At 41.0% G+C, this 26,288-nt stretch overlaps 1 protein-coding gene across 1 annotated transcript in view; it reads left to right on the plus strand.

Moving 5' to 3' along the window:
- The first annotated feature begins 9,349 nt into the window (after window positions 1-9,349).
- LOC149287394 (lipopolysaccharide-responsive and beige-like anchor protein) overlaps window positions 9,350-26,288 on the plus strand; it is a 269,868-nt gene continuing 252,929 nt past the window's right edge. The window contains exons 1-3 of the mRNA XM_089492899.1: window positions 9,350-9,550; window positions 24,658-24,889; window positions 25,514-25,614. Coding sequence (XP_089349025.1) covers window positions 9,350-9,550; window positions 24,658-24,889; window positions 25,514-25,614 — 534 coding nt within the window. The remainder of the gene's footprint in view (window positions 9,551-24,657; window positions 24,890-25,513; window positions 25,615-26,288) is intronic.

Raw genomic sequence — 26,288 nt, forward strand, 5'->3', positions numbered from 1 at the left:
GTTCCAAATTTGGCCCTTTTGCCCCCAAACAATCTGACAAACCCATGCATGTGGGGTATCAATGTACTCAGGAGATGTTGCTGAACACATATCGGGGTGTTGTGTGACAGCAACAACATACCAGGAGCTGTAATTTTACACCTGAAGTACAAAGTATGTTTAAAAAACAGCAAAAACTATTACTATCACAAACTTTGACAAGGGTTGGTGGTAGGATTAGTGCATGGAAAGGGTTAAACTATCAGCATCTAAAATACCCTGGGGTGTCTAGTTTTCAAAAATATATGGTTTGGTGGGGTAAATTTAATTTGCTGGCTTCAAAGATGCCCCAAATACCACATGGAGACAGAATTACCAGATTCAGAGAAAAATGGTTTTGAAATAGCAAAACGCTACTTGTACTTATTGCCCCATAACGTGTAGAAGAAAGCAAAAAAACATAAAAACATTGGGTATTTCTAAACTCGGGACAAATAGTAGAATCTATTTAGCAGGTTTTTTCAGTAGTTTTTTATGATGAATAAAAGATTTTTCAAATAAAAGTGAGAATTTTTTTTTTTTTTTTAATTTTTCGTCATATTTTATTATTTTTATTATAGAAAATTACATCATATATAAAAAATTATGGTGTCTTAAGAAAGCCCTTCTTGTCCTGAAAAAAACAATATATAACTTGTGTGGGTTTAGTAAATGGGTTAAGAGAAAATTACAGCTAAACACAAACACCGCAGAAACGATAAAACAGCCATTGTCACGAAGGGTACAAAAAATAGAATCAGCCTTTGTCACGAAGGGGTTAAATATGTTTATTAATCTTATTTTCATTTTTTGAAAAAGGGAAAACATTGTTGCCTCATGCAACACGACGAGTCTGCATACTAAAAAAAATATAATTACGGGTAATACATAATTTCTCATAATCTCTTTACTTTATGGAAGATTGCAAATCACTCTGACAAAGGGTTAATGTTTTTATACATATTGCCCATGACACTAATCAGCACTAATCAGTAGAGAATGAATAGTGATATTACAGCTCCTGGTGTAAATGTAATAATTTCATAGTTATCAGCCATTTTTCCAGGGCATACACACCATCATTTCATGTATTGCTGACAGCAGAACCATTGCTTCAGAAAGAATGCACTTGGAAGGTAAAAAGGGTGAGAGGAGGGAAGCAGGGAGAGTGTGAGAGAGATGATATGGGAGTTGGAGTGAGTGTGTATGTTTAGGTGTGTGTAAGAGGGAGTGTGTATTAACATGAGCAAGTATCTGTGTGTTTGAGCGTTAGTGTGTGTTAGCATGAATTTGTGTGTGTTACTGTAAGTATATGTGTGTAGCATGAGTGGGTATAAGTGCATATGTTAGTTACAGGGGGTTCAAGCAGCCGATTGAGCCACTTGAGTATACCTGCCTGCCAGGCCAGAAGGGTCCAGCATTCCCCTATATATGATTACCGATTTTATTGGTAGCATTTACTTCAGTGAGAGAGAGAGAATTATATGAAAAGGTTAGTGACACACAGGACAGGGAAGGGTTTGCTTGGATTATTCAAAACATTTTTTTAAATACCATAGAGATAACTGTTAGGAAACTGACCAACTTATATTCTGTTAATGTTTAACTGGTGTATGAAAATAAGGGAGAGATGTGATTCCAGATTTCCATGGTGAGAAAGGCATTCCTTTTGTTCTTTTGTGAAACATAATAGATAGATGTTGTCCATGCCTTATGCTTCTCTAGAATTTAGTGAATAGAATTATAGTTTTATATATTTCAAAGGAGAAGTAACCTGTTCAGTTCACATGGTATGTCTGATCAATTATAAACCAATAGTTTGCAGGCACAATAAATAACTAAAATATAGGAATGTGACTTATAAATTGTGTAATGGGTCCCTGGGGTGGAGTATCCAGAAGAGCAGGGTGGACTGGTACTCCAGACCAGGATTTACAGGCGACTAAGTACATCTCACCTGGTCTAATCAGGAGGGTTTTAAAAGCCCATCAATTATAAACCAATAGTTTGCAGGCTTTTTGGATTGTTTTACGCCCCATAAAAATGATAAAAAACTGAAGCTAATAAAGATTAAATGATAGTTTATGTATCTTAACAAAATTAATTCTCCATTGTTTTGCACTCCTGAATGAGCTTTTGATGTTAAATTGGGGTGTAGAGAGGCGTTTCCTTCAGGGATCAGATTGCTTGGATGTCTTTATGTCTTGGATACCTGAGCATTACACTGAAAAACTTGCCGGCAGCTCTCTTCTGACAGCTGTCCAAAGCATGAGATAAACATATGCTTTGCTGGTAAAGCACTCTTCTGTCCCCGATATCATTGTTAAGGCAGATCCATAACTACAGTAGCTTCACTGGAGCCACATGGATAACTATCTTGGTTCATTTTTAATAAATAAATAGAAAAAAGTAATGAATACTATTTTAAATGCATGTCTTTTACAGTAAGGACAATAACGGTACAGAATTCACTGCTGCCTTCATGGATTATTTTTTTGAAAAGCAGAATATACAGCTATAAATGATAGAATTAACATTAATATTTCAGAACTTCTTGATGCAAGCAGAAATCGAATTGCCTTTTGGAATCAAGAAGGATTTTTTCCCCGTAAGTCACAAAATATAGCTTAATTGGGATTTTTCAGCCTTCTTTTGGATCAAAAACAGGAAGGTTAGGTAGAGGGATTGAACTTGATGGATTTAGGTCTCAATGTAAATAACTATGTTGCTATGCTTATCACAATAAATACCGTTCAAAAACATAGAAACGTTGAATTTGATCATACGTAACGACCGTAAAAAAAGGAAACATTTTCAAACCTTATTTGCATATCTGGGAACTTCTGGGATCCGGGTACCCAGCTACCCTGGCCAGAGCTCAGTTAACTTAGAGGCTGGCCATGCAAATCCATGGCTCTGCAAGTGTCTCTCGTGGAATGCTTTGCCTTGTCCTCTGGAATGACTGGATCTTTGCCAACTAATGCTTTAGGCACCTTCATAAAGCTCTGGAAATTGGTACTTGTTATGCATTGTTATGAGCCATGAAGCTGGGAGGTGAAGAATTGCACTCCCACACAGACTGTGAGAGCGTAAATGCCACTACGTGCAAAGGGCTTGAGCTCTTCCATTACCCGCATAGAGAAGCTGGCCATGGCTCGCCCTTACAAGTACAGAATGACTTTTAACAGGGACCTGTGCAAGGGAAAGGCACAAAGGCAGAAAATCGCACCCTCTTTTATGGAAGTAACCATCTGGTGGAAGGAGTTTGGTTACCGGGGATGCGGTCAATGTTATCAGATTCGGCCCGTCTAGTCTGTCCATTTTTACTACTTTAGAGATTCAAACCTTAATCGCTCCTTTGTATCATCTTACATTCAGGATAGCCGTATGTATATACGGTATGTATGTATGTAACGGAATCTTCTTTGTGTGGTGATTAGTGGTACATGATGCTGATTTTTGTGTTGTATGTGTAATAAATGTAGGTGTCGTGTAAGTAAGATCTAGCTTTTCAGGAAAGGGGTTGTTGTTCTTGCACTTAATTTACATATCTATTGTCATACAGTCAGGCTGTGCTGACATGATGTCATTCGTATGAAATGGAACAATAGTTGACCATTTAACAGCCCGTCGGAGTGTAATTAATGCATGCACTACATGTAGGGGAGGATGGGTCCAGATTAATATGTTGTCTAGAGCCCCATGAAGTGTTTATGCAGCCCCAAACCCGGATCCCAAAGAACTCCTGTCCCTTATGAACAGGGCCACTTGTAAAGTACAACTTGTAGCTATCACTACTTTATTGAAAAGCTATGTATCGACCCTGCTAAAAATACCGCATGACTACGGTCATTTGAAAGGGAGCAACCTTTTCTCTATTGCAAAGCAAAACCATTCAAATGCTAATTTGTCAAAGAGCGGTTCAGAGGAACAAAGTGTTTGAAGAAATTGCTTCATTCATGGGGCTGGGATTTGGCAGGATGGAGATAAGAAATATGCTGAAATCACCCAACAGGTTTATTGCTATACCCCAAACACTGTTGCGCAATTCAACTGCGTTGTCTTCAATATAAAAAATATTAAGTAACCTTGTAGCTACCATCAGTCCTGAATTTGTGAAGACAGTCCCAGTAACTGGATTTATGTCACAGCTGCCCTGGGTATTGTACCAATTATTGGGGCTGCTGGGAGCTTCAGAGACTGCACATGCACATTTTGAGTCTTGACATCACTACTGCTCACACCTAATGGAGGCAGATCCATGTGTGACATAACAGACACTTAAAACCAAGGCTGGTGGACCACTGGCCTCTGATATACCTGTGCTTTTCATAGCCTTCCCTGGTTGCCTTGTATGTTTTGTGGTTGCAGTTCTTAAGCAACCTTCTGCAAGCCGGAAACTACTTTCATTCCTTGCAGATAAACAGGGCACAACTCTACATTTCCTCCACACTTCCTGTATTGTTTTAGCGACGGCTACAGAAGGGTTTCCTGGTTTGCACCAGCCAAGTCCAGATCCTGATGAAGAAAAACAGAGTTGTTTCCCCTCTTCAAATAGATCATGTTTTCTAGGACACATACACATGCTACACACTACAGGACAGCACTTCGCGTGTGCTGGTCAGCAATATGTCAATATAATATGCGCCCTGGAAAATATGGCTGAGGCGTACACCCTTCCCTAGAACCCCTCAGTCATTCATTCAGCTGGGGTTTTACAACAAGCTGCAGTTGTGGTGATTATAGTTTTGTTTTTAAAACGTGTTCATAAAAAATGCCCAAGAAGCTACTTTTAAAAGTGGACAATCTGACACAGCATCCAAATAGAACAGTCAGGGGCATAACTAAAAACCACATGTCCCTGTTGCGAAAATTGCCTCTGCCTTAAACAGCTTGTAAGTGCCACCTTTGCCCCAAACAGCTTGTGAGTGCCTTTGCCTCCAAGCAGCTTATTAGTGCCAAACAGTCTGTCATCTTTACCTCAGCTTGTCAATACCCCCTAACAGCTGTGCCATCTTTCCCCCCAACCAACTTGTCTGTGCCCCTCCCAACACACATATGTAAACACAATTTATACACACTTACTTATACTAACACACACATTCCCTCACACCACCTACACATCCATACTTATACATAGACATTTATGCTCACATACATAAAAACATACATACCCCTCCCTCCTGTGCTAACCTACCTCTCACCCCGGTTCCACCGCAAGTCACATGACATAACATGACCCTCATACGTTCCTGTCTCCCTGTTCAAAATAGTTTAGATACAGTATTGATATTTCTTCATATACGATAGTTATGTTCCAAAGGCATAAGGATTTATCATGATTTTTCCTGTAGGAATATATAACATGCTGGGAATTGGTGGAAATAACCAAATTATGGTTTTAGACTTTTTATGACCGACAAATATTTTTTTGATGCACTAATAATCCCACCTCCACCAGATTTTGAAGATTTAACAATGTACATGCATTTGTTTTCGCATTGTAGTAAAACCTAAATAAAAGTAGAAATATATCTGAAAACTATATCTGTCTCTATGTTCAGTTTTTTTTGGTAATTATACAACTTTTATTGATTTTTCCAAATGGCAGTGTACTATCTAAGACAATAAGAACCCAACAACCCAATCAAAACATCTGAAGGTGCTTAAACTCTGGTTGGATTATAATAGTGTGTAATAGTGTGTGCCACTGTGTTGGTAAGTTATTGAGGGGAGGCAAGGGAAAGATGGGGGTTGTCAAATATAATAATAAGAGTACAGATAGAGAAATAAAAGGGGTGGGATAACATGTAAGAGGGAGAGAAGGGGAGAGATCATGAGACTTGGGGAAGATAGACAGAAATGGAAAGAAGTGAAATCAGGGGAGAAAACAGAAAGGAAGAGAGATAAAGAGAAAAGTGGGGAGATCAAAGAGAGGGTGGATAAACAAAAAGGGGAGAGGTAAAGGGAAAAGGGGGAGAGCAAAGGGAGACCTGAGATAAAGAGAAATTTGATACGTGATGAGGTTCAAGAGGAGATATGAGACTCTGAGAGGAGACCATTATGGGTGCAATCTGGGTGCTGAGGTAAGCCCTTACCTCAGCGGGGGAGGGCGCAGAGGCGGTCTGCATATTTCACAGAGGTTGCTGGACATAAAGAAATCACAATTGTATTAATGTAGAAACGTTTTGCAAGTGTGTGTGTGTGTGTGTGTATAAACGTGTGTAGCGTGCGCTCCGCTGCTATCTATTAGTGATGTCCGGATCATGAACGAATCGTTCATTTGATCCGGTTCTTTTTAGTGATCCGGATGAGTCGATTCACTAGACTGAACGATTCGTTTGTAGCGGTTCAGTCTGTGAATCATGCAGCTGTAACCTGATCCTAGAGCTGTGAGTCATCTGCAGAGCACTCTGGGGTCAGGTTACAGCTCATTAATTCACACAGGAACGATGACTCAGAGTCAGAGAGTCGTTCAAAGAGTCGAATGATCCGAAGAGTCGAATGATCCGAACAGTCGAATGAACCGAAGAGTCGAATGATCCGAAGAGTCGAATGATTCGAATCTTACAGGGATCCGGATCTTACAAGGATCCGAATCTTACAGAGATTCGAATCATTCAGAGAATATCACTGATACCATACTTTTATAAATAAATACATTAATAATGTTCACACTGCCCCCAGGATTTAGATTCCCCTGAGTTTGCCCCCCTTTACCTATAACTGCACCTACAGTTAACTTTATTAAATTAATTAAATTAACCCTCAGTCATCAGCATAAAATTAACCCTTATACCCCATCAACCATAACTGCCCCTGAAATTAACCGTAAAGATCCCATTAACCATAACGGCCCCTGAAATTAACCCTAAAGACCCCATTAACCATAACGGCCCCTGAAATTAACCCTAAATACTCCATTAACCATAACTGCCCCTAAATTAATTGCATGTACTCCAGATAAATTACCTAATAAATTGGTATGGTTGATGGGGTCTTTAGTGTTAATTTGGGGGCAGTTATGCTTAATGGGGTGTTTAGGGATAATTTAGGGGCAGTTATACTTAATGGGGTCTTTAGTGTTAATTTAGGGGCAGTTATGCTTAATGAGGTGTTTAGGGTTAATTTGGGGGCAGTTATGCTTAATGGGTCTTTAGTGTTAATTTAGGGGCAGTTATGCTTAATGAGGTGTTTAGGGTTAATTTGGGGGTAGTTTTGCTTAATGGGGTCTTTAGTATTAATTTAGGGGCAGTTATGCTTAATGAGGTGTTTAGGGTTAATTTGGGGGCAGTTATGCTTAATGGGGTCTTTAGCGTTAATTTAGGGGCATTTATGCTTAATGAGGTGTTTAGGGTTAATTTGGGGGCAGTTATGCTTAATGGGGTGTTTAGGGTTAATTTGGGGGCAGTTATGCTTAATGGGGTCTTTAGTGTTAATTTGGTGGCAGTTATGCTTAATGGGGTCTTTAGTGTTAATTTGGGGGCAGTTATGCTTAATGGGGTCTTTAGTGTTAATTTGGGGGCAGTTATGCTTAATGGGGTCTTTAGTGTTAATTTGGGGGCAGTTATGCTTAATGGGGTGTTTAGGGTTAATTTGGGGGCAGTTATGCTTAACGGGGTGTTTAGGGTTAATTTAGGGGCAGTTATGCTTAATGGGGTGTTTAGGGTTAATTTGGGGGCAGTTATGGTTAATGGGGTGTTAAGGGTTAATTTTAGGGGCAGTCATGGTTGATGGGGTGTTAAGGGTTAATTTTAGGGCAGTCATGGTTGATGGGGTGTTTAGGGTTAATTTAATGGTGAGGGTTAATTTAATTAATTTAATAAAGTTAGCTTAAGGTGCAGTTGCAGGTAAAGGGGAATGTAAATCCTGGGGGCAGTGATTATTAATGTATTATTTATAACAGTATGGTGACATTCTCTGAATGATTAGAATGCCAATGAAGGCAGAGAGTCGTTCAAAGATCTGGATCTTACAATGATCCGGATCTTACAGTGATCCGGATCTTACAGTGATCCGGATCACTGTAAGATCCGAATCTTTGAACGACTCTCTGCCTTCATTGACATCACTGGAGGCAGGGGGTTGGATTTATAATGAAAGGGGCGTGGCCAATCGTTAGTGTGCCTGCACGGAGTTACTGGAAAACAGTAACTCCGTGCAGACACACTGAGTGATCCGAAGATCCGGATCATGAATCGGATCATTTCAGTGAACGAATCGAAATGATCCGATTCGCTTTAATGATCCGAACTTCCCATCACTACTATCTATCTGCAACGCATAGCAGAAGCCTATATGAGGTATATATACCAATACCTTATGAAACCCTAATAAAGCTCTATAATAAAAGAGATTTCCCCTTTCATCCTGTGGCGTGTAATCTCGCGAGCCTAATGGGTTTGTCTCAGTTCTAGTTTAGTTATACCCTTTGAATGTATGCACTGTAAGAAGCGCTGAGTAAATTGTCGTCACTCCATAAGTAAATATAATAATCACAGAAAATGTTCCTATTAACTCGGTTTGCACTTTCCAAAATATATAGTAACTTTCCCCGACTCCATTTTTGTTTTCTTCCTCTAGCCAAAAGATTACAGGTTAAGTACGGTATGCTGCCCGTTAAGCTATCATACGGGAACGTAAGGGGCGTAAATACCATTATTAATAGCTTTGTCAGTTCCATATTGGCACAGACTAGATCCCTTATGATTAAAGCAGTGGTGAGGGAGGAGCCGAGTAGATCACAGGTGTTCCAGCGCTGTATTTTAAGCCCACACATGACGTTTTCTGTCATTGTGATTTGCCCATAAACACAATGAAACGTTGCTCCGCCCACACTCGAGAAATCAACCCGCGACACTCGCCAGGTGAACCTCACCGGTTGCAGCGCCCTGTGTGCCCAGCCCTCCTGACGTCATCACCGCCAACCTCTTACCTGCGAGCGTGAAAAGAACTGTAAGGCACACGGCGGCGACCAATCAGGAGGATGGAAATGTAGGCGAAAAATAAGCCAATGAGAAAATAACATTAAGTAGAGCTCAAGGTCTCTAGCCAATGGAGAACAGGGCCGAGATAGCTAGCAACCAATGACTAGATGCGGTGGGCGGGTACAAGCTGTCACTTCCTTGGACGCTGCGGAGAGGGAACTGGGGTCTGATCCCGGGGCACCTGACGGGTGGAGGATTTACCTGGCCGTATCGCCCTTATCGGATAACAGTAACCCTGCAAACACCAGCACAGGCCCCCATTATCCACACCAAGCACACGCTTCCCGGCGTCTGGTGCTCCCAGGAGCCGCGGGCCTTGCGCGTGTGCCCGGCTGCCTGTAGCCATGGCCAGTCAGGAGAAGCAGGTGCAACCAACAGGTGATGAGAAGAGCGTGGTGGCGGAGGCCCCGGACCCGGGGGGAGCCCCGAACCTTGGCCCTGGAGTGCCCATCCGGGGCATCCGCATGAAGTTTGCAGTGCTGAGCGGGCTGCTGGAGGTCGGGGAGGTCAGCACCAGGGACCTGGTGGACACCGTGTTTAACCTGGTGAGTGCTGGAGCAGCCCATACAAGCCCTGGTGCGGCCCCATCAGCCAAACCCCCGCACACCACCCGAGACACCTTCCTCTCCACACCCTCTTCGCCCGGTCCGACTGCTTAATTCATTCCCACATTCAGGCTACCCGGGGAAGGAGGGAGGGGGTAAGGAAGAGTGCGATGCAGGGAGGGGCTAGTGCCTTTCACCAATTACCTGTTTATTTATTGCGTTCATGGTAGTTGGACTAAAACTCAGCATTCTCAGGCAGCCTTTGCGCCATACATGGTATTATTCTCATTGTGACCTACATTCCACTGCAACTTATTCGGCAATGCTTAGTGCAGAGCGGAGTTTCCCCCTTCCCAGGGGTGGGTGAGGGTGATAAGATTCGTGATCCTGCTATTTTCCATATAGGGCATGTGCAGTGATCTGGTTGACTGCTCGTCGTTCCCTGGGGAGGGATCAGGTGCATGCAGCTAGCATGGATCCCTCAGTCTGTGGGATTGTGGACTCGGTGCCCCAGGGCTTCCTGCAGCCGGGCCAGCAGGTGTAATGATATGTTGCTTAAGCAGGTGCTGTGCAGGCGAGAAATGTCACTTATATGTCTGTTTCTTTATGGCAAACGGGGATAAAAATGCAGTGATCTCTGAAAGGCTGTCTGTGGTTCTGTCTAAAGCGTGCGAGGCGGTCTACCCAACGGTTGGGTTAGTCTGTTAGACCCCTTAAAATATACAATACCCTAGGCCAACGGATCCAGGGGGCATTCCCCGTGCCCCTCAACTGGCCCATTTACACTATGGAGGATGTGCCAACTCAGCGCAGCCCCCATTAATAGTCTGCATTAATAGACACGGAGCGCGGGGATATGACGTCATATCCGGCGCGCCTTTTCAGTGCAGACTCCGCCGAGGCGGGGGAAGATAAATGTGTTGCTGGATATATGTATTGTAAGAAGTGCCATGTAACCGTTGGCTCTTTAAAAAAAAACAAAAACTTTATATAGCGCAATCGTGTTCCGCAGCGCTGTACAATGGAACACAGTTATTACGGGTTGCCGGTTTGAGTTTTTAAGAATGTTTGTGTAAAGAACACTTATGCACGGTAGCCATTCCCTTGGTTTCTATGGTGATAAGACCACGTCTCAATTTTTACATCACATTTTATACGTGACCCCTACTGGGTTTTTTTTGTTTTGTTTTGTTTTTAGGGGGGGGTCTACTAGTTGTAGTAGCAAAATGTTTGCTTTCTGTTTTCAGTGCAGAACTAGTCTTTGACATCTTTGGTGCTGTGCGTTTACAAGGTGTCTTTGTTTATTGTGACCATATGTTGAAAGAAAGTTGTGAAATCACATGGTGCATTTCACGTAAATAAATACTTTTATTGATTCTTTTAGAGGTCACTTGATCTCTAAAGGGGGCTCGGCTCGTAGGCTTACACTCTAGAGCAGTGCTTCCCAAAGTGGGCGATACCTCCCCCTGGGGGGGTGCTGGAACGGTCCAGGTAGATTTCCAGGGGGGAGCCGAGTCTTTTTTTTTCATTCTTTTTTTCTTTTCTGAAAGGGGGGGCAATAAGTCAAATAAGCATGGGATCCTTTGCTCTAGAGGATAAAGGTGAAATATATAATTTTTAATTACATTATATTGCTTTGGTAGGATTTATTACGTATCGATGCTGTATCAATGTGACTTGTAATATTACATGGGCCTCTGTTATTGGAGTCGAAGCCCACTGTGGCTCATTTCCACCCTAACAAGATCGCGGTGTTCTCCACACCTGCCGCTACTCTAAAGGCAGGAGGGCCACCAGCCTGGCCCTTTGGAACACCATTTCTGCCTGCCTTATTACTGAGCTCTAATTAACTCTTTGAGTGACTTTAAACATATTGCTGGAGAGGCTTTGTTACATGGGCCAAGAATTTCACAGTTTGATACACAGAAAACTACAAATCTGATGTCCGGGCTATTTTCCGGGTTAAGATGTTTAATATTTCTTGACTCAAACCGCAAACTTGAAAATGTGGCATAGCCTCCCGTATTTTAGTATATTTAGGGTATAATTACAAACTCTTTTGTGTTGGTGCCTTTCCAAGATATGTAGGGTTTGTCTGGTGGGAGAGATTTGATAGAGCCTTGTCCGGCGACAATGTCCAGCGCTCAGTCTGCTCTACCCAGAACTTAACTGGTGCAGCAGCTGGCTTCCAACATGGCTCTTCAGGTGGCCCTCCGAGCAGCTTTATATAGCATGGACATCTTCTTTATAAAGTTGTTCGATATGATCCAAGGAGAAATCAGATTGCCTTTTGGAGTCAAGAACAAATTTTTCTTCCAGAATGCAAAGTAGCCTAATTAGGGTTTTTTGCCTTCTTTTGGATCAAGAGTAGGAAGGTTAGGTAGAAGGGTTGAACTTGATGGACTTAGGTCTTCTTTCAGCCTTATGTACTATGTAAAATGAGCAAGGGAAAGTAAAAGGTATGAATCTGTCCAGTGTGTGCCCCGGTGTATATACTGCATCAGTCAAGCACCCCAAGACATGTACTATGTCCCAAACATCCCAGGCGGCACCTGTGTTTTAAACTCTGTGCTCAACATATAGGAGCGCGGAGACCATCTCTGGATCTGTGTTATCTGCTCCCCCGTGGTGCTCGGTGTCGGTGGAAACAATGACTTTTGAACATGTGAAAATCAGCAGGATGTTGTTGGAGATACTTTGATAGCAGTTTGTTGCTGAGGCGCAGTAAATGTACTTCATTAAAAAATGCTAAATAGTTGGATCAATTACAATGCTGTTTTGGGCCGCAATAAAAGATCTTGTGTTTCCGAAGGCTGGTTTAAGGTTTCGCTGGGGAGTGTTGCTGCGCGGAGAACGTTTTAATAATGTAGTAGGAATACAATATTCTCTTCCCCTCTCCCTCTTTAGAATTACGCTTTAAAGCAGGGATAGCTGGGGCTGCTTCAGATGTTAAATTTCAACTCTCATGAGAGTTCTAGTTCATTAACAGCTGCAAAGGTGTCTGATAGACGGAGAGACTGGTTTATGTTTATAGTCTCTCCTTTTTTTTTTTTTTATGTCCATCATGTTATAGTTAAGTGGAGGTAGGTGCATCTCAAATCGCTATTTTTTTTTTATTTTTTTTTTGTCTTCCCGGAACAGTTTCTTCCATTTAAAGATATGAATTCAGCTAAAATTGGAGAGAGACACAATTTTAATGTTATATAAAAAATAGCTTTGCTGGAGAAGTGCATTTAAAATTGAATAACTTAAATATGTTTTTCCTATTATGCGAAGTAGGGTTATGTTCTCAGAAGACCATGCTTTTTAATTGATTAGTACAGGGGTGTCCAAGTTTTTTCTGCAGTGGGCCACTTCATCAGAATTGTATACGTGCGAGGGCCGCACTCATTTTTCACTGTGAGAAGATATGGCCTTTAATAAAATATGCATATTAAAATAAATGACACAAAACCTTTACTTTTCCTCTCACTGATTTCTGGGCCTAGAAAGTGTTGTGACTACAAATTCAGGATAATTAAAAATGAAATAGTTCTATTTATTCTAGGGATGCACCAAAATGAAACTTCTGGACCAAAACATTCACTTAGCCAAAACCGAAAATGACCCCCCACCTTTAAAAATAATACTAAAAACTCCCATTTTTAATAAAAGTAGGTAACACACCACAATTGGACAAAAAAAATTAGCAATATGACTTGGCATGATAGGAGTGTGATTGCTAACAACAATCACACTCCTATCATACCCAGGCAGACAACCAGTAAATCCTGGTACCTAGGCATGATGTGACTGTGCTTGCTGTTAGCAATCACACTCCTATCATGCCAAGTCAGGCAGTACATGCTGGTACAGGGTGGCTGTAAGTGATGTGCAGACCTCATACTGCTGGCAGCATCAATACACAAGGGGGGCAGCTATCTAGGTTTCAGCATGTACTGGCTGACTTGGCATGATAGGAGTGTGATTGCTAACATCAATCTTAGTCCCATCATGCCTAGGTTCCAGCACTTACACATCCAACCAGTAAATGCTGTTAGCAATCACACTCCTATCATGCCAAGTCAGCCAGTACATGCTGGAACAGGGTGACTGTAAGTGATGTGCAGACCCCATACTGCTGGCAGCATCAATACACAAGGGGGGCAGCTAGCCAGGTTTCAGCATGTACTGGCTGACTTGGCATGATAGGAGTGTGATTGCTAACAGCACTCACAGTCCCATCATGCCTAAGTTCCAGCACTTACACATCCATGATATCACACACACACTCATTCATTCATATACTCATTCAAACACCCTCCCCACCCCCTTACCTGCACTGCAGCTCATTGGCGCCTCTCACAGACTTCAGCAGGGGGCACGGCCTCCCTCTGCGTTCTCTGGTACCGCACAGAGGAAGCAGGACTGGAGCAGAGTCATGTGATGTCACGTGAACTCTGCTGGGTTCCGCTTCCTCTTTGCAGTACAAAAGACCCTCCCACTGGTAAGTAGCAGGGCTCTTGTTGTAGCAGGGCTTGAGGTACGGCCTGCGTAAGATCGGTTGCCCTGGCTGCCGATCTTACGTGGGCCGCACCTCGAGGTCTCGCGGGCCGCATGTTGGACGCCCCTGGATTAGTAGTTTGGTTTTGTGCCTGGCAATGTAATATCTACTATATATAATGTTCAAACACCAGATACTATTTTCGTTACCTTGTTGTACACAGCCATGTTATTAAAGAAATGTATTGTAAACAATACTTTCAAATGTTTGTGAAATGCAACATATTCCGTCTTTGTGATGGGAAGTTGTCTGAGATCGGTATGCTTCAGGGATCCTCTGTTATAAATAAAGCAGTATGATGTGTCTCGCTATCATGCTAACGGTGATGCTAAACAGCCTAGAACGGTATATTGCAGCCATGAATGGATATTTATTAGTTAAACCAAAGGATCTTTGCACTCATTTATACGATTCCTGTATCAGAAGGACTGGTGCCATCACTGAAATTATTAAAGACATTGACTCTTAATTTCCAAACCCATAATATGAGTTGGGGTGAGCCACATAACCATTAGTTACAGAACTCCTCTGGGACTTGTGGCGATGAATTATTTCTTGGCTTCTGCTGTTCTGCTAAATTTAAAGTCTTTTGGAGTGTTTTGAAAATGAGATTTTGTCTCGATTAACCCCTTCCATGCCTGCCTCTGACACTAGTTGGCAATACTATGTAAACCTCTTACACATGCTCAGTTTAAGCCATGGAAGCCAATCAGATGTATGCTACCACAAGATACATGCATGTTATTACGTCCTGCCATCTCTATTGGATTGAAATGGATGCCTCCCATTGGCTAGAATGAGAGCTCTGCTGAGCTGGGGAATACCATGGCATTAAATGTGACAGAAAAACTCCTATATCTAAACATTGCCCATACCTGTTCGCATGCAGCAACCTACTGGATCCCGTGGAAAATGGACCCGCCTTTTGCATTTGACATGAACACAGGGCTGGAGACCTCCTTCTAGGTAATGTGGTATGTTTAACAATTGACTCGCTGGCCCATTTTTGTATAGCCCTAGTCTTACAAGCCTTGAGGGGAAAAGCATAGAAGCAGTGCCCAACCATGCGCTGCAGATCATATATGTTCTTCCATTTATCAGCCTTCTTCGTGGGAGCGAATTCAGAAGCTTGGCCAACTGCATAATGTATATTAAAGAGCTTTATAGGGCCACAGCCAGTCCTGTGGCCCATGTTTCTTGAATCAATGGCAGAAAAGAGCTTCCATTGATATCTGCGCGAGAGCTATCTGTGTGTTGGGTCTCTTTAGGCCACTGTGTACGAGGCAAATTTTTTACTTAGAAGATAATTCTTTAAAAGGAACAGTCTACTGTTCCGAGCACGAATTCTTGTTAATTTATTAATTACAATGTATGTTTTACATTTTCCGCACCCTCTACTCTGTATTTACAGACAGATTTGTCTACTTGATGTAGGAAAGTACTTCCATTGAGCTTGAGGTGTGTGTGTGTGTCTTGTTAGCGCCTTAGATCAGATTCCGAATGCATCTCCAGCAACGAAGAGGAAGGTTGGGGGTGTATACTAAATGCGAAGAGAACATTTGCATACTGAACACTAGAGTTATGCACTTGGATGAAAAATTAATTTCACTTTTGGTTCATTCATTTTCGGACAAGATTTTATTTTTTTTAAAATTCGGCAACACAATTTGTTGTCCCAAATGCTCCTTCTCCCCGTGTCCACATTTTTCCCCATTTGCGTCGTTGGAGCCCCTCCACGTTTTAACACACTCATACAAAATTGGCTAATTTCATTAACATTTGTACAACTCCTACAAATCTGCTTTCTCTGGTGGAAACGAGATTCTGCTCGAAAGTTCTTTGAAAACTTAAGTGCCTCTAAGACAAAGTAATTACACTAAACAACGTTTGAAGCTTATACTGCATAGCCCAAGCCTTTTTTAATAACAATTGGCTGATATTTAGATTTTTGTTTCCATTTTATAATTTCTTCAGATATTTATAGATTAAAAGGGAGTTATTTTTGTGACTCTCCCTAACCCAGTCTCTGTTGCAGTCTCGTTAAAATGGGTTGTGCTTTTTCTTCAGCGGATGTAAAAATAGATTATTGTAAAATTAGATTTTGCAGTGCAGTTACAGTGACACTTTCAGGCAAACAGACTGAGGGTGCAAGGAACATTTAATAAAATCTGTAACCATCTCGGCACTAAACCCGGCATTTGTATCTTCAGGTTTTTTTTTATTATTAAAGTTATTGGGAATATAATTTGGTTCTGAAATTACATGGAAAAGTTAATCTTTTATCGACTGCTTTGGGTATTCTCACAGCTTTGCCTTTTTGGAACAGAAGTTATTACAATAGTTTAGGGAATCTATCCTCTGACTCAAATTCCTTCATCCCATGCTTCATTACCTGATAATGATGAGTACATCTATGAATCCATATGCTACGGAGAAGAGTCTTGAAGTCGAAATCATTAAGTGGGTTTCTGAAAGTATTATTTCAATCAAGGTTTGTTCGTAATGATGGTATTTACTGGTAAAATGGTTGTGACGCATGCCACTTGCTGCCTCCATGCTTACCCAACGCTGGATGCAGCGTCATTGTCTCTGTGCTCCATGAAGCTTCCTGGTCGTGAGGAAAGAGGCTGGAGAATTATTACTTATTATTATTATTATTATTATTATTATTATTATTATTATCATCTATTTATATAGTGCCAACAATTTACGCAGCGCTTAATACAATACATATATTCAAGGGATATGACAAGACGAGAATTGACAGACTAAGACAGGGCTTGACAAATCCCAGGTCGCCATGGCGACTGAGCGTTTTGCCCTGGCGCCTAGGTGTTTGTCAGCCTGTTAAATCCCCGAAAAACGCCCCCACGTCACCACAATCGTGGTCATCACAAGGGGCGCTGCTGCTGTCTGCCCAGGAGTCTGGGCAGACAGCACAGCCACTCAAAGCCCGCCCCCAAGCCTGAGATCACTCCCACGGAGTGATTCTGTAGGCTGAAACTGCGATTGCAGGAAAACCTGCAATTGTGTTTAACTGCCGCAGGCAGCTTCAGGGAAGGGGTTGTGTGTTGATTGGGTCCCCACACAACCCCCCTGCTGCCTGATCGCTCCATGAGAGCAACAGTGCAGCATGAACACCTTCAATTTTAAGGGTTAATTCCCGTTTTGTACAGGGCTCTGCTGCAACAGCAAAAACGAGCCCCCACAAGCCCTTTAATGACTCCTGTAGGCATGGAAGCCTATAGAAGTCATCAGAGACTCCCCCCTGCAATGGCTGGTCTATAGACCAGCCATTGCGTCCCAGCTGCCAGAAGGAGCTTCAGGGACAGGGGGAGAGGGTTCTTCGGTCTCCACATGATCCACATGAGTGTGGAGACCAGCAGCAACCCTCCCCTGCTGCCTGATCGCTCCATGAAAGCGACAGTGCAGCGTTAACCCCTTCAATTCCACAATTGCGTATGACACATTCATGGCATTCCAGGGGTTAACATTTTTCCCCACAAGCTTGCGGGGACTAAATATCCGTCAATGCTGTGCTCTAATAGAACATCAGCATTGAAAGAGTTAAAAATAATAATAAAAAAAAAAATACAACAAAAAACAGCACTGACCTGAAACTCCAGGGTGCTTCCAGGTAAAATGCTGTGAGTTTAGTAAGTGGCCGGATGATGATCAGATCACTCCTAACTAACCAACTGAAAAAACAGAACAGAAAAATCCTGGCTCCTAACTTTTTTAGCTGGCGCCTAGATTCACAACAAATTTGTCAAGCCCCGGACTAAGACAAACCGGTACATTAGGTGGAGAGAGCTCTGCTTACAATCTTGAGGGAAATCCAGAGGAGTAGATGAGTACATGTACATGCTTTATTAAAACTAGCTTTGGCCAGCGTGATGGGAGTCCCAGCAACCTTAGAAGGAAGATTTTTCGACGGTGTCAAGTTGTTCGTTATGTATGTTTCTCCACATGCAATTAAACCCAGCTCGCCTAATGCAAAGCAGTTTAACTTTTCCAATTGAAATATAAAAAATAATTCAAATTAATGTCTCCTGTTTGCTTCTGTTTTTATCCAATTGGTTAAAACTGAAAAGGTATCATTAAGTGCAGTTTTGAATTTTAATGTTTCTATGGTAACTTTAGTAAGTAATAAATAAAAATTAAAATAAATGACTAAGTGCACAACACTCCAGGAGAGCAATCACATAATCCATGTGGCCCACTTAAATGGCAGCCTAGAGTCCCAGGCAGATTCCTTAACAAAGAATGTATATATTTGTAAGAATTTTAATATACATTCTTCAATCTGCTGGGGAATAAAACCTAAATATAGGAGGGTTCTGCAGAACGCATCCATGTATTTACAAAGGGGAACACGTGAAAATTAAAAAGGGACTAGTCTGCATATTCACTGTGAGCATGATGGCTGGAGTGTCCCTTTAAACATACACACACTGCCAGATGTTTCAATTAAGAGGTGGATTTATACTAGTTTCCACAACTACTTGGTGTCGTTGGTCAAAGTATTTCCGCTGGCCATATTGTTATGCATCACATTTATAATTAGTGTAACAAAGTTACTACCTGGAAGTTTTTCATTGTGCAACAGGACATGACGTTTGGGTTTCACCTAGGGCAGCCTCTCTCGGTAGGAACTGTTCTTTGACGCCAGACAGCTTGGTCTTCCAGGTCATCGGTATATTATGGGAAGATCTGCTATCTCCTGCGGTACTATATGCCATCTGGGAGCCGGCTGGGATGTTTGCTTCTTTTTCTGTCTGATCTGCTAAAAGGAAAGAAAACTACTCATTGATTGTTACTTTGAATCCATTTACTTGACTCGCACCATATGCAACGCCGCAGCGTCTAGAGGTAATGAACTAGTTGGGTTTGCGCTGATTCAGCCCTGACATCATCTCGTTAAAAGTCCTACTGAGAAGAAAACGAGATTCTAATACAAAATGTATGAAGTTGCAGAAATGCTGCAGTACAGCTCCTTGGCACCTGCTGTTGTGGGCACCTTTGAGTAGCATCAAGAAACCCTCCCCTGCATATTTTGTTAGTAATTAAAATTTAAATGAATTGGCATGATTATCTTCAAGAATCTGTGAAACGGTAACTCGAAGAGTAAAGCATGGTTTGCTGTGTGCTACCCTGACGCTTGCGTCTGTCATGTTTAATCCCCCCCCCCAAATCACACTGAGCTGATATTGTGGAGGGGTTTGAGTGAAACAGTTTCTGCAAGCAAACATCTTATATCATAGCCTAAAGTTATGGTTAGTTTTAACTCAGTCACTTGTCTCCTTATACATTGCTTTTTAATGAATTCACCTAAAAATGTTAAGTAACAATCTTTCTCCCTGTTTATGCAAAAATTCAAGCAATACAAACTTTAATGGTCAAGTATTAAAAAATAAAAATAAAAAAAGCAAACTTTGTTTTGTTTCTCATACAGCTTTCTGTGTCCATAGCATTTGATCTGCATTGCTTCATAATCCGCCTCGGCAATGTATAGAATGCAATGCTTTTAAGAGATTATGCGAAGTATGAACTGTGCCTGAAGCTTTCAGTCATTGTATAAAAATCTCGCCTTTTACCTCTATAGAGTGTAACTGTATTCATTATGAGTGAGGTTTGCCGAAAGTACCGTCGTACGTTTTCCTTTCTTTCCCAGAATGACTTTTGCAGTTTCCATAATAATTTGTGGTTAGATCTCAACTTGATCCTACAAGCTACAGACTGAGAACCAAAATAAGTGTTTCTAATTAGCGGGAAGAGCTTTTTATGGTCTCCATTGATTGGCTGAGATGTACACAGCATTTAGCCGTCGTCTTTGGCCTTTCAGAGCTTGTTAAGATTTCCCCTCCCTGACATTGTACATCATGAAGGGCCAAACCTTGTGTCTTGATCCTGAAGGAAAGTCAAAGTTGGTCCTCTATACTGCATGGTTACTGAATTAAGGTTTCTGGAGCTGTCACACTCCCAACCATTCTTCTAATTTACTTAAATCATTTATGTTGTTCCACCTAGAATGTCTATGCTGTTGAAGACCTTTTGTATCTTCTGTATAAATAAACAAAAAAAAAACTATTAAGACCTTCTGTAATATAACTCATAAAAATATGAAAAAGTATGGTTCCAAATACTGATCCTTGAGGTACCTGACCAGTAACTAGTCCTTCCTCTGAATATACATCATTGACTACAACCATTGCCTTATCCATTCAACCTTTTTTACATCCAAGCCCAAAGACTGCAATTAATTCATAAGTCTTCTGTGGGGACAGTGTTGAATGTCTTACTGAAATCTAGGTAGGAGTTGGGTCTTCATGATATTAGGGAGCTGATATATTCATCTCTCCTGCAAACCAGTTAAGTGAATACACCACATTATCATATTACATATTATCATAGTTTCTGTTACAAGAAAGGCTAACTAGGGGTGGTTTATAATGGGTAGTTAATGCATTTTTCCACTCACTCTTTAGTGAATAAGATCACACATTGTCTGCGTGGTTACCATTACATTATCAACCTCTACAAACAATTTTACTGATCATGTGATTGGCTGTCAGAGTGGGGGGACAAGTGATATGCCCAGATTAAATCCCAAATGATTCTATTTTTCTGTGTTCCTGTCGTTTATTTCTTTACAAACATCTGGGGGGTTTTTGTGGGTGTTTAGTAAGGCTTACATTTGAGTTGATATTAAGCTATTGAGGACCTGTCTCCGGTTTCCTAAGTACATTTATTTTTGGTGAACCAATGGCAAGTCAGCCAATTCACATTGAGTGGTGGTGTTCTAGTTAATGAAGATTTTCTGAAACCAGTGGAAGGGAAATCTGTGACTGATTGTAGCGCGATCTGTGGTACAAATGTTGGGGATTGCAAATCAGCAAATGGAACACATCTGGTTTGTGTCATATAATGACTGATTTCAGATTTTTGAAAAATTGTCACATCCATAAATCACTGGCTTTCTAATATTTTGCTTGATGTTATAGAGCATGTCTTTTTTTTTTTTTTTTTTTTTTACATTTCAAAGACCAGCTCTTGATTTATTAGCTCATTGGGATATTGTATATTTGCACAGTATTTTCTATTTTAAGCCCAAAATGCGTATTAGATAACTTTAAACTATGAAGCTGGTTGCTTGGATACATTAATGCACTTGAGTTATTTCTGTTGTGCATTTGTTTGATTAAAATTGCATGACGTGTGTGTGCGAAAATTGCCTTGGGCCCCCTAACTTTACCAAGCAACATGCCCCACAGGTGTACCTTTTTGCCACCAAACAGCTTGTGAGTGCCATATTTGCTCTAATTGTTGACCTTATTTGCATGCACCTACCCAGAACCCCTTGTGGTTGTGGCAACACCACAAGATTTTTGATGGAGGCGGGAGGGTAGGGGGACCTTCTGGCTTGTCTGGATGTAGATTAGTGCTTTATGATGCTTCTGCTATCCCCTTAATTTTTTACCCCACCATAACTTTTGTTATTGATATTTGCCCTCAAGCAGTTTCAGTGCTGTCCTAACCCCCAAATGGCTTATCTGCCTTCTTTGCCCCTTGCTACACACACGTGTAAACACACTTACACATGCTTAATCATACTCTTTCAATGCTTACACGCATCTCTCATAACACACGCGTTCATGCTCGTACATACAAACGCTTTCACATAGAGATTAATGTTAACGCATGCTTTTATACATAGACATTCATGCTCACGAACACTTATACATAGACATACATACCCCCTCCCTCCCCAAGTTCTCTTTTCTCTGGTTCTGTAAGGATCTGTCTTTTTTAGGTGTTCTTACGGAGGGTCCATATTTTTATTTATTTATTTATATATTCTGATTGAGGGCCATGGGAATAGTCGTCCCCAAGAGCTCATCTTTTTGACTGTTTGTGCTTTTATACTATGGGTTTGGGAGCGGGGGGGCATTTGCTGTCGTGTCACTATGTCCAGTCCCTTTTGTGCATGCTTTGTGTAGTTTTGCCATGTAAGTCAGCAGACTTTTATAAATAAAATAAAAGAAACTCTCCACTTCTAAGTATGTGTGTTTGTGTGGGTTCATTATATAATATATAAATTGCAAAAAAAGTCTGTCTCCTAAGGGTGTGAAATATGACAAATAATCATGCTGATCCTGGTATCTGTAAAATAAGCTGGCTGCTCCCATGGTGTGCAATAAACGTGAGGGCGTTCTTAGAAATATGTATTGTGGTGTTTACAGAATATTACCTGGGTAATGTACAGAACATTAAAATGCAGAATTTGGCATACGCTACAGACCAGGATCTTGACACATTTAAAAAAAAAAGTTGAAGATAAACAAATTAAAAAGTTTATTTTGTACATAGTCGAAGAGGACAGTTGTAGCCCCCCCTCCAAATTAACTGCTGGCCCTGGTGCCTGTGGTTTATACTCTTGCCAAATTGTAAAACTAAATATACCGAGCATGCTGCCAGTTGAGATGGGTCTGTGCTGCCGCCTGCAGCTGTATTCTGTTTTTGGTGCGTTTCGGCATGTTTATGACAGATGGATTTGTGGTAGATCACAGCTTTTGGTTCGACCTGCGTCTGATGAATAGTGTATGGGTGCCAAGTAGTCTATGCTACAGTCTATAGCTGGAATGACAAAGCTGAGCGTTCTTCTACCTGCAATTAAAATTCGGGAACTGCTTCGTATTATGTCTTGTTTGTTTTTAATACGAAGACCGATAATCCATAGACTTTCAGACCTAAATGTGCCAAACAAATTTGTGCAACAGGAATAGTGAAACTCAAAAGCCTTTTCAGTAACGTGACAGCATTTTCCCATCTGAATACCTGTGACGCCTTTAATACTTTAGTTTAACAAATCTCTGAGGCACACAGTAGTATTTTGTCGAAATGCTGCCTTGTTTACCATGGGTATTTAGAAACGTAAATGATCTTAGATTCTGGAAGTTTGTTGGCCATGGTCTTTGTAATCCGTTGTATTAAGTGGCGGCTGTATGCATGTTCAGACATGTGCCAAGTGCTGTCCTGGGGGGGGGGGATTCTGAGCCTTTTACTTAAGTGTGCTCAGCAGCAGGTTTTGGTAGACATCTTGGCTAATCCCCCATAGGCAGGAATAACCTTTACGTGCCTTTTCACAGGTGCTCTTCATATGCTTGCTTCCCGTTTTTCCTGCATGTCTCTATGGCAGCAAACTACTGAGTGTCTACTAGAAGCGACCATCCCTAATCCACAGCCGTGGCAAACTGAAAGGTCCCCCCCGTTTATTGATCATTTCTAGAAAGTCAAAGAAACAAAAGGATTTTGCTAACTAGATTCAACCTTCATAAATTTGGACATTTTGTTCTACGTATTTTGTGCTCTCTGAAAATCAACATTAAGTGCGAGTTTTTAATGTATGTTGTGTCGTTGGTGTGATGGGGATTAGTTTGTTGGATTTAGGTAGGGTTTACAAAAAGCCTAAAATATAGAAATATAAGGTGGTCTTTAAATCAGGCCAAGTTTTACAAATACATTGTTTTTTTTTGGTTTTTTTTTGGTTGTTTCTGGGCCAACCGAGCTCTTCTAAAAGCAGAAGCTCATGGATGTTGGACCTTCGCAATGTTGACTAAAGTTGATGAGGTGAAACCACAATCATCTTGCCAACTTTTTCTATAGTGAATAAACCCCATGTGTTCAAAACCATATGCCTGTAAGTCTGTAACGGGCCGTGTGAAATCGTCCAACATAAGTTTCATAAGGGTCCTAAGTTAATTTCAATTTGGACGTTCTTGTGCTGCTGTGTTCTCCTCGCTTATTGTTTAAAGATAGGATTAAAACTACTTTCACCTTAATGTTGTGTGTACGTTCAAACACAATGTTTCTTATCCACCCTTAAGTAAATCTCCATTCTTGCAGTCGCATAGAGATCTCTGGGTAACTGTCAGCTTTTGTTTGTATGAAATAAAAACAAACTGTCAGATGAATGAAAAATAAATCCTGGATCTGCACCAAAGTGGCGATAAACTATGGAGAGAAACCATTTAAGTGAGAGAGCAGCTGTGGGCCCTTCTCTAAGCTGTCTTTGGGGTCTGATATGTCCTTGGAGTTTGAACATCCAGAGGTCTGTGCTTTCAGGGGACATCCCAAATGTATTCTCATCTTGCTACTATATATGTGTGATATAATTATATATTGTCTCATAAGCAGATATTGTTTTAGATCCATTTTATTCAGGGCATATTTGTGAAGCAAATGCACTGCATCAGTGATTTATTCTCTTGTGTGTTTTTTTTTTTTGTTTTTTTTGGGGGGGGGTTGCACACAATCATTGATGCTCGAAACTTGTTTCCTTGTGAAGGTGCCAAGCTTGAATGAAACCTGTTTTCATTTCAAGTCACAAGTGGGATGATGTCACACTTTTTTACAGGGTTTCTTCTTCCTTAGTAGAGAATGCGTATTGTATATGTGCTTTAATATACAGTGGACTGCCCCTTAATAAGCCAAAAAACAAGGGGGCAAACCATGGGTCTAAATGAACTCATTATACTCACTAAAATCCTTCTTCATTTGACAGCTTGTAGGTGGGCAATTTGATCTAGAGATGAATTTCATCATTCAAGAGGCAGAGAGCATAATCTGCATGATAGAACTGCTGGACAAATGTGATGTCACCTGCCAAGCGGAAATATGGAGCATCTTCACTGCTATCTTGAAGAAAAGCATCCGCAATTTGTTAGTGTGCACAGAAGTGGGTCTGGTCGAGCAAGTGTTGAAGAGAATTGACAAAGTTGACGGCATGATTGCAGGCAAGTATAGCTCTCATACAGGAATTCTGGGTTATAGACCTGTTGCAGGACGTTTTGGTTAGAATAATAGTTGACACAATTGGCAGACCTATGGCACTGCCTGTGAATTAAAGGAACAATCCCCTTCGTAACCCTATATGTGCTAAAAGTTTGTGTGCTTCCGGCACCTACTCGTTACTTACATATAGATATACTCTACTGACTCACTAATGTTGGGTAGCCTCCAGGCTGTGTGTGATATATATTATAATATGATATGCCTCATATGCATCATATAATATTATATATGTATATAAATAAAAGATTTCCCGTTTGTTTTAATTGCTGTACAATCCACACACCCTTGTCATGGATTGTCTGAGGGTCAGGTCAAATTTACCTGTATGTGTCAGATGTTCTCCACTACCAAGCAAGATTGGTTTAATTTTTTTTAGCCATTACTTTAAAAGAAACCTTTTTAATACATGTAAATGTGTGATCTTGCCTGTCAGAACTTGATTGAGGGAAGTCTTCTTTGTAGCAATATTTGTGGGCCTATCCACCCTTGTATTAACTTTCTTTACCTTATGTTACTAACCCAAGTCTGGCAAGAAATCTTTAATCACCGTGTCTTATTCATTGTAGATCTCCTGGTGGACATGTTGGGTGTTTTGGCCAGCTACAGTATCACTGTCCGAGAACTGAAGCTGTTTTTCAGCAAACTTCAAGGAGAAAAGGGACAATGGGTAAAAAATTTCAATGTTTAACTTTGTTTTTTTTTTTTTTTTGTTTTTTTTTTTTGCTGTTTTATTGCCCGAGCTTGCTTTCCATTGTATATCTACACTGAATGTGTTTCCATGTCATAGAGGGTCTATATGTGTTAATACTTTGTAGTGGTCCATCATATTCATAGAGTAAAAGTTAGATCTCATAGATACTTTCTCTAGGTTTTCATTTAATACACATTCTTGGTGCAGTCAAATCATTCTTGCCCAAGTAGTACCTTCTGTCTCAATCTCCCTACCCCACCAAATAGACTGCAAGCTTGCAAGGGCAGGACCCAGCTGTTCCTCTTTCTTACAGGTGGTGTGTGAATTTGGACAACATCATTTTACATAATTTTCTTAACATGTTCTTTGACATCAAAACAGTATTGTGTATGTTTGCATGAAGCTAACTTGTATTTACTTTTAACTGCTGTGCTATGAAGCATCTTTAGAGCTGGCCTTGTGGTGTTTTTTTTTGTGTGTGCTGTGAATTTCTTGTTACCATGCTGGGAAAGACGGAGGTGTGACATACAATGATCTCCCCTGTGGACATATATTATAAGGAAGAGCAGATGTTTTCATGCTCCTCTCAAGGGAACGTTTGCATAGATTTGATTGAGGATCTTCCCAGCTTTTGTCCCTAAGGAATGGAC

The sequence above is a fragment of the Sceloporus occidentalis genome, unplaced genomic scaffold (genome assembly GCF_023333645.1).
Source record: "Sceloporus occidentalis isolate IW3139 unplaced genomic scaffold, rSceOcc1.0.p SCAF_61, whole genome shotgun sequence".
In the NCBI taxonomy this organism is placed as follows: domain Eukaryota; kingdom Metazoa; phylum Chordata; class Lepidosauria; order Squamata; family Phrynosomatidae; genus Sceloporus; species Sceloporus occidentalis.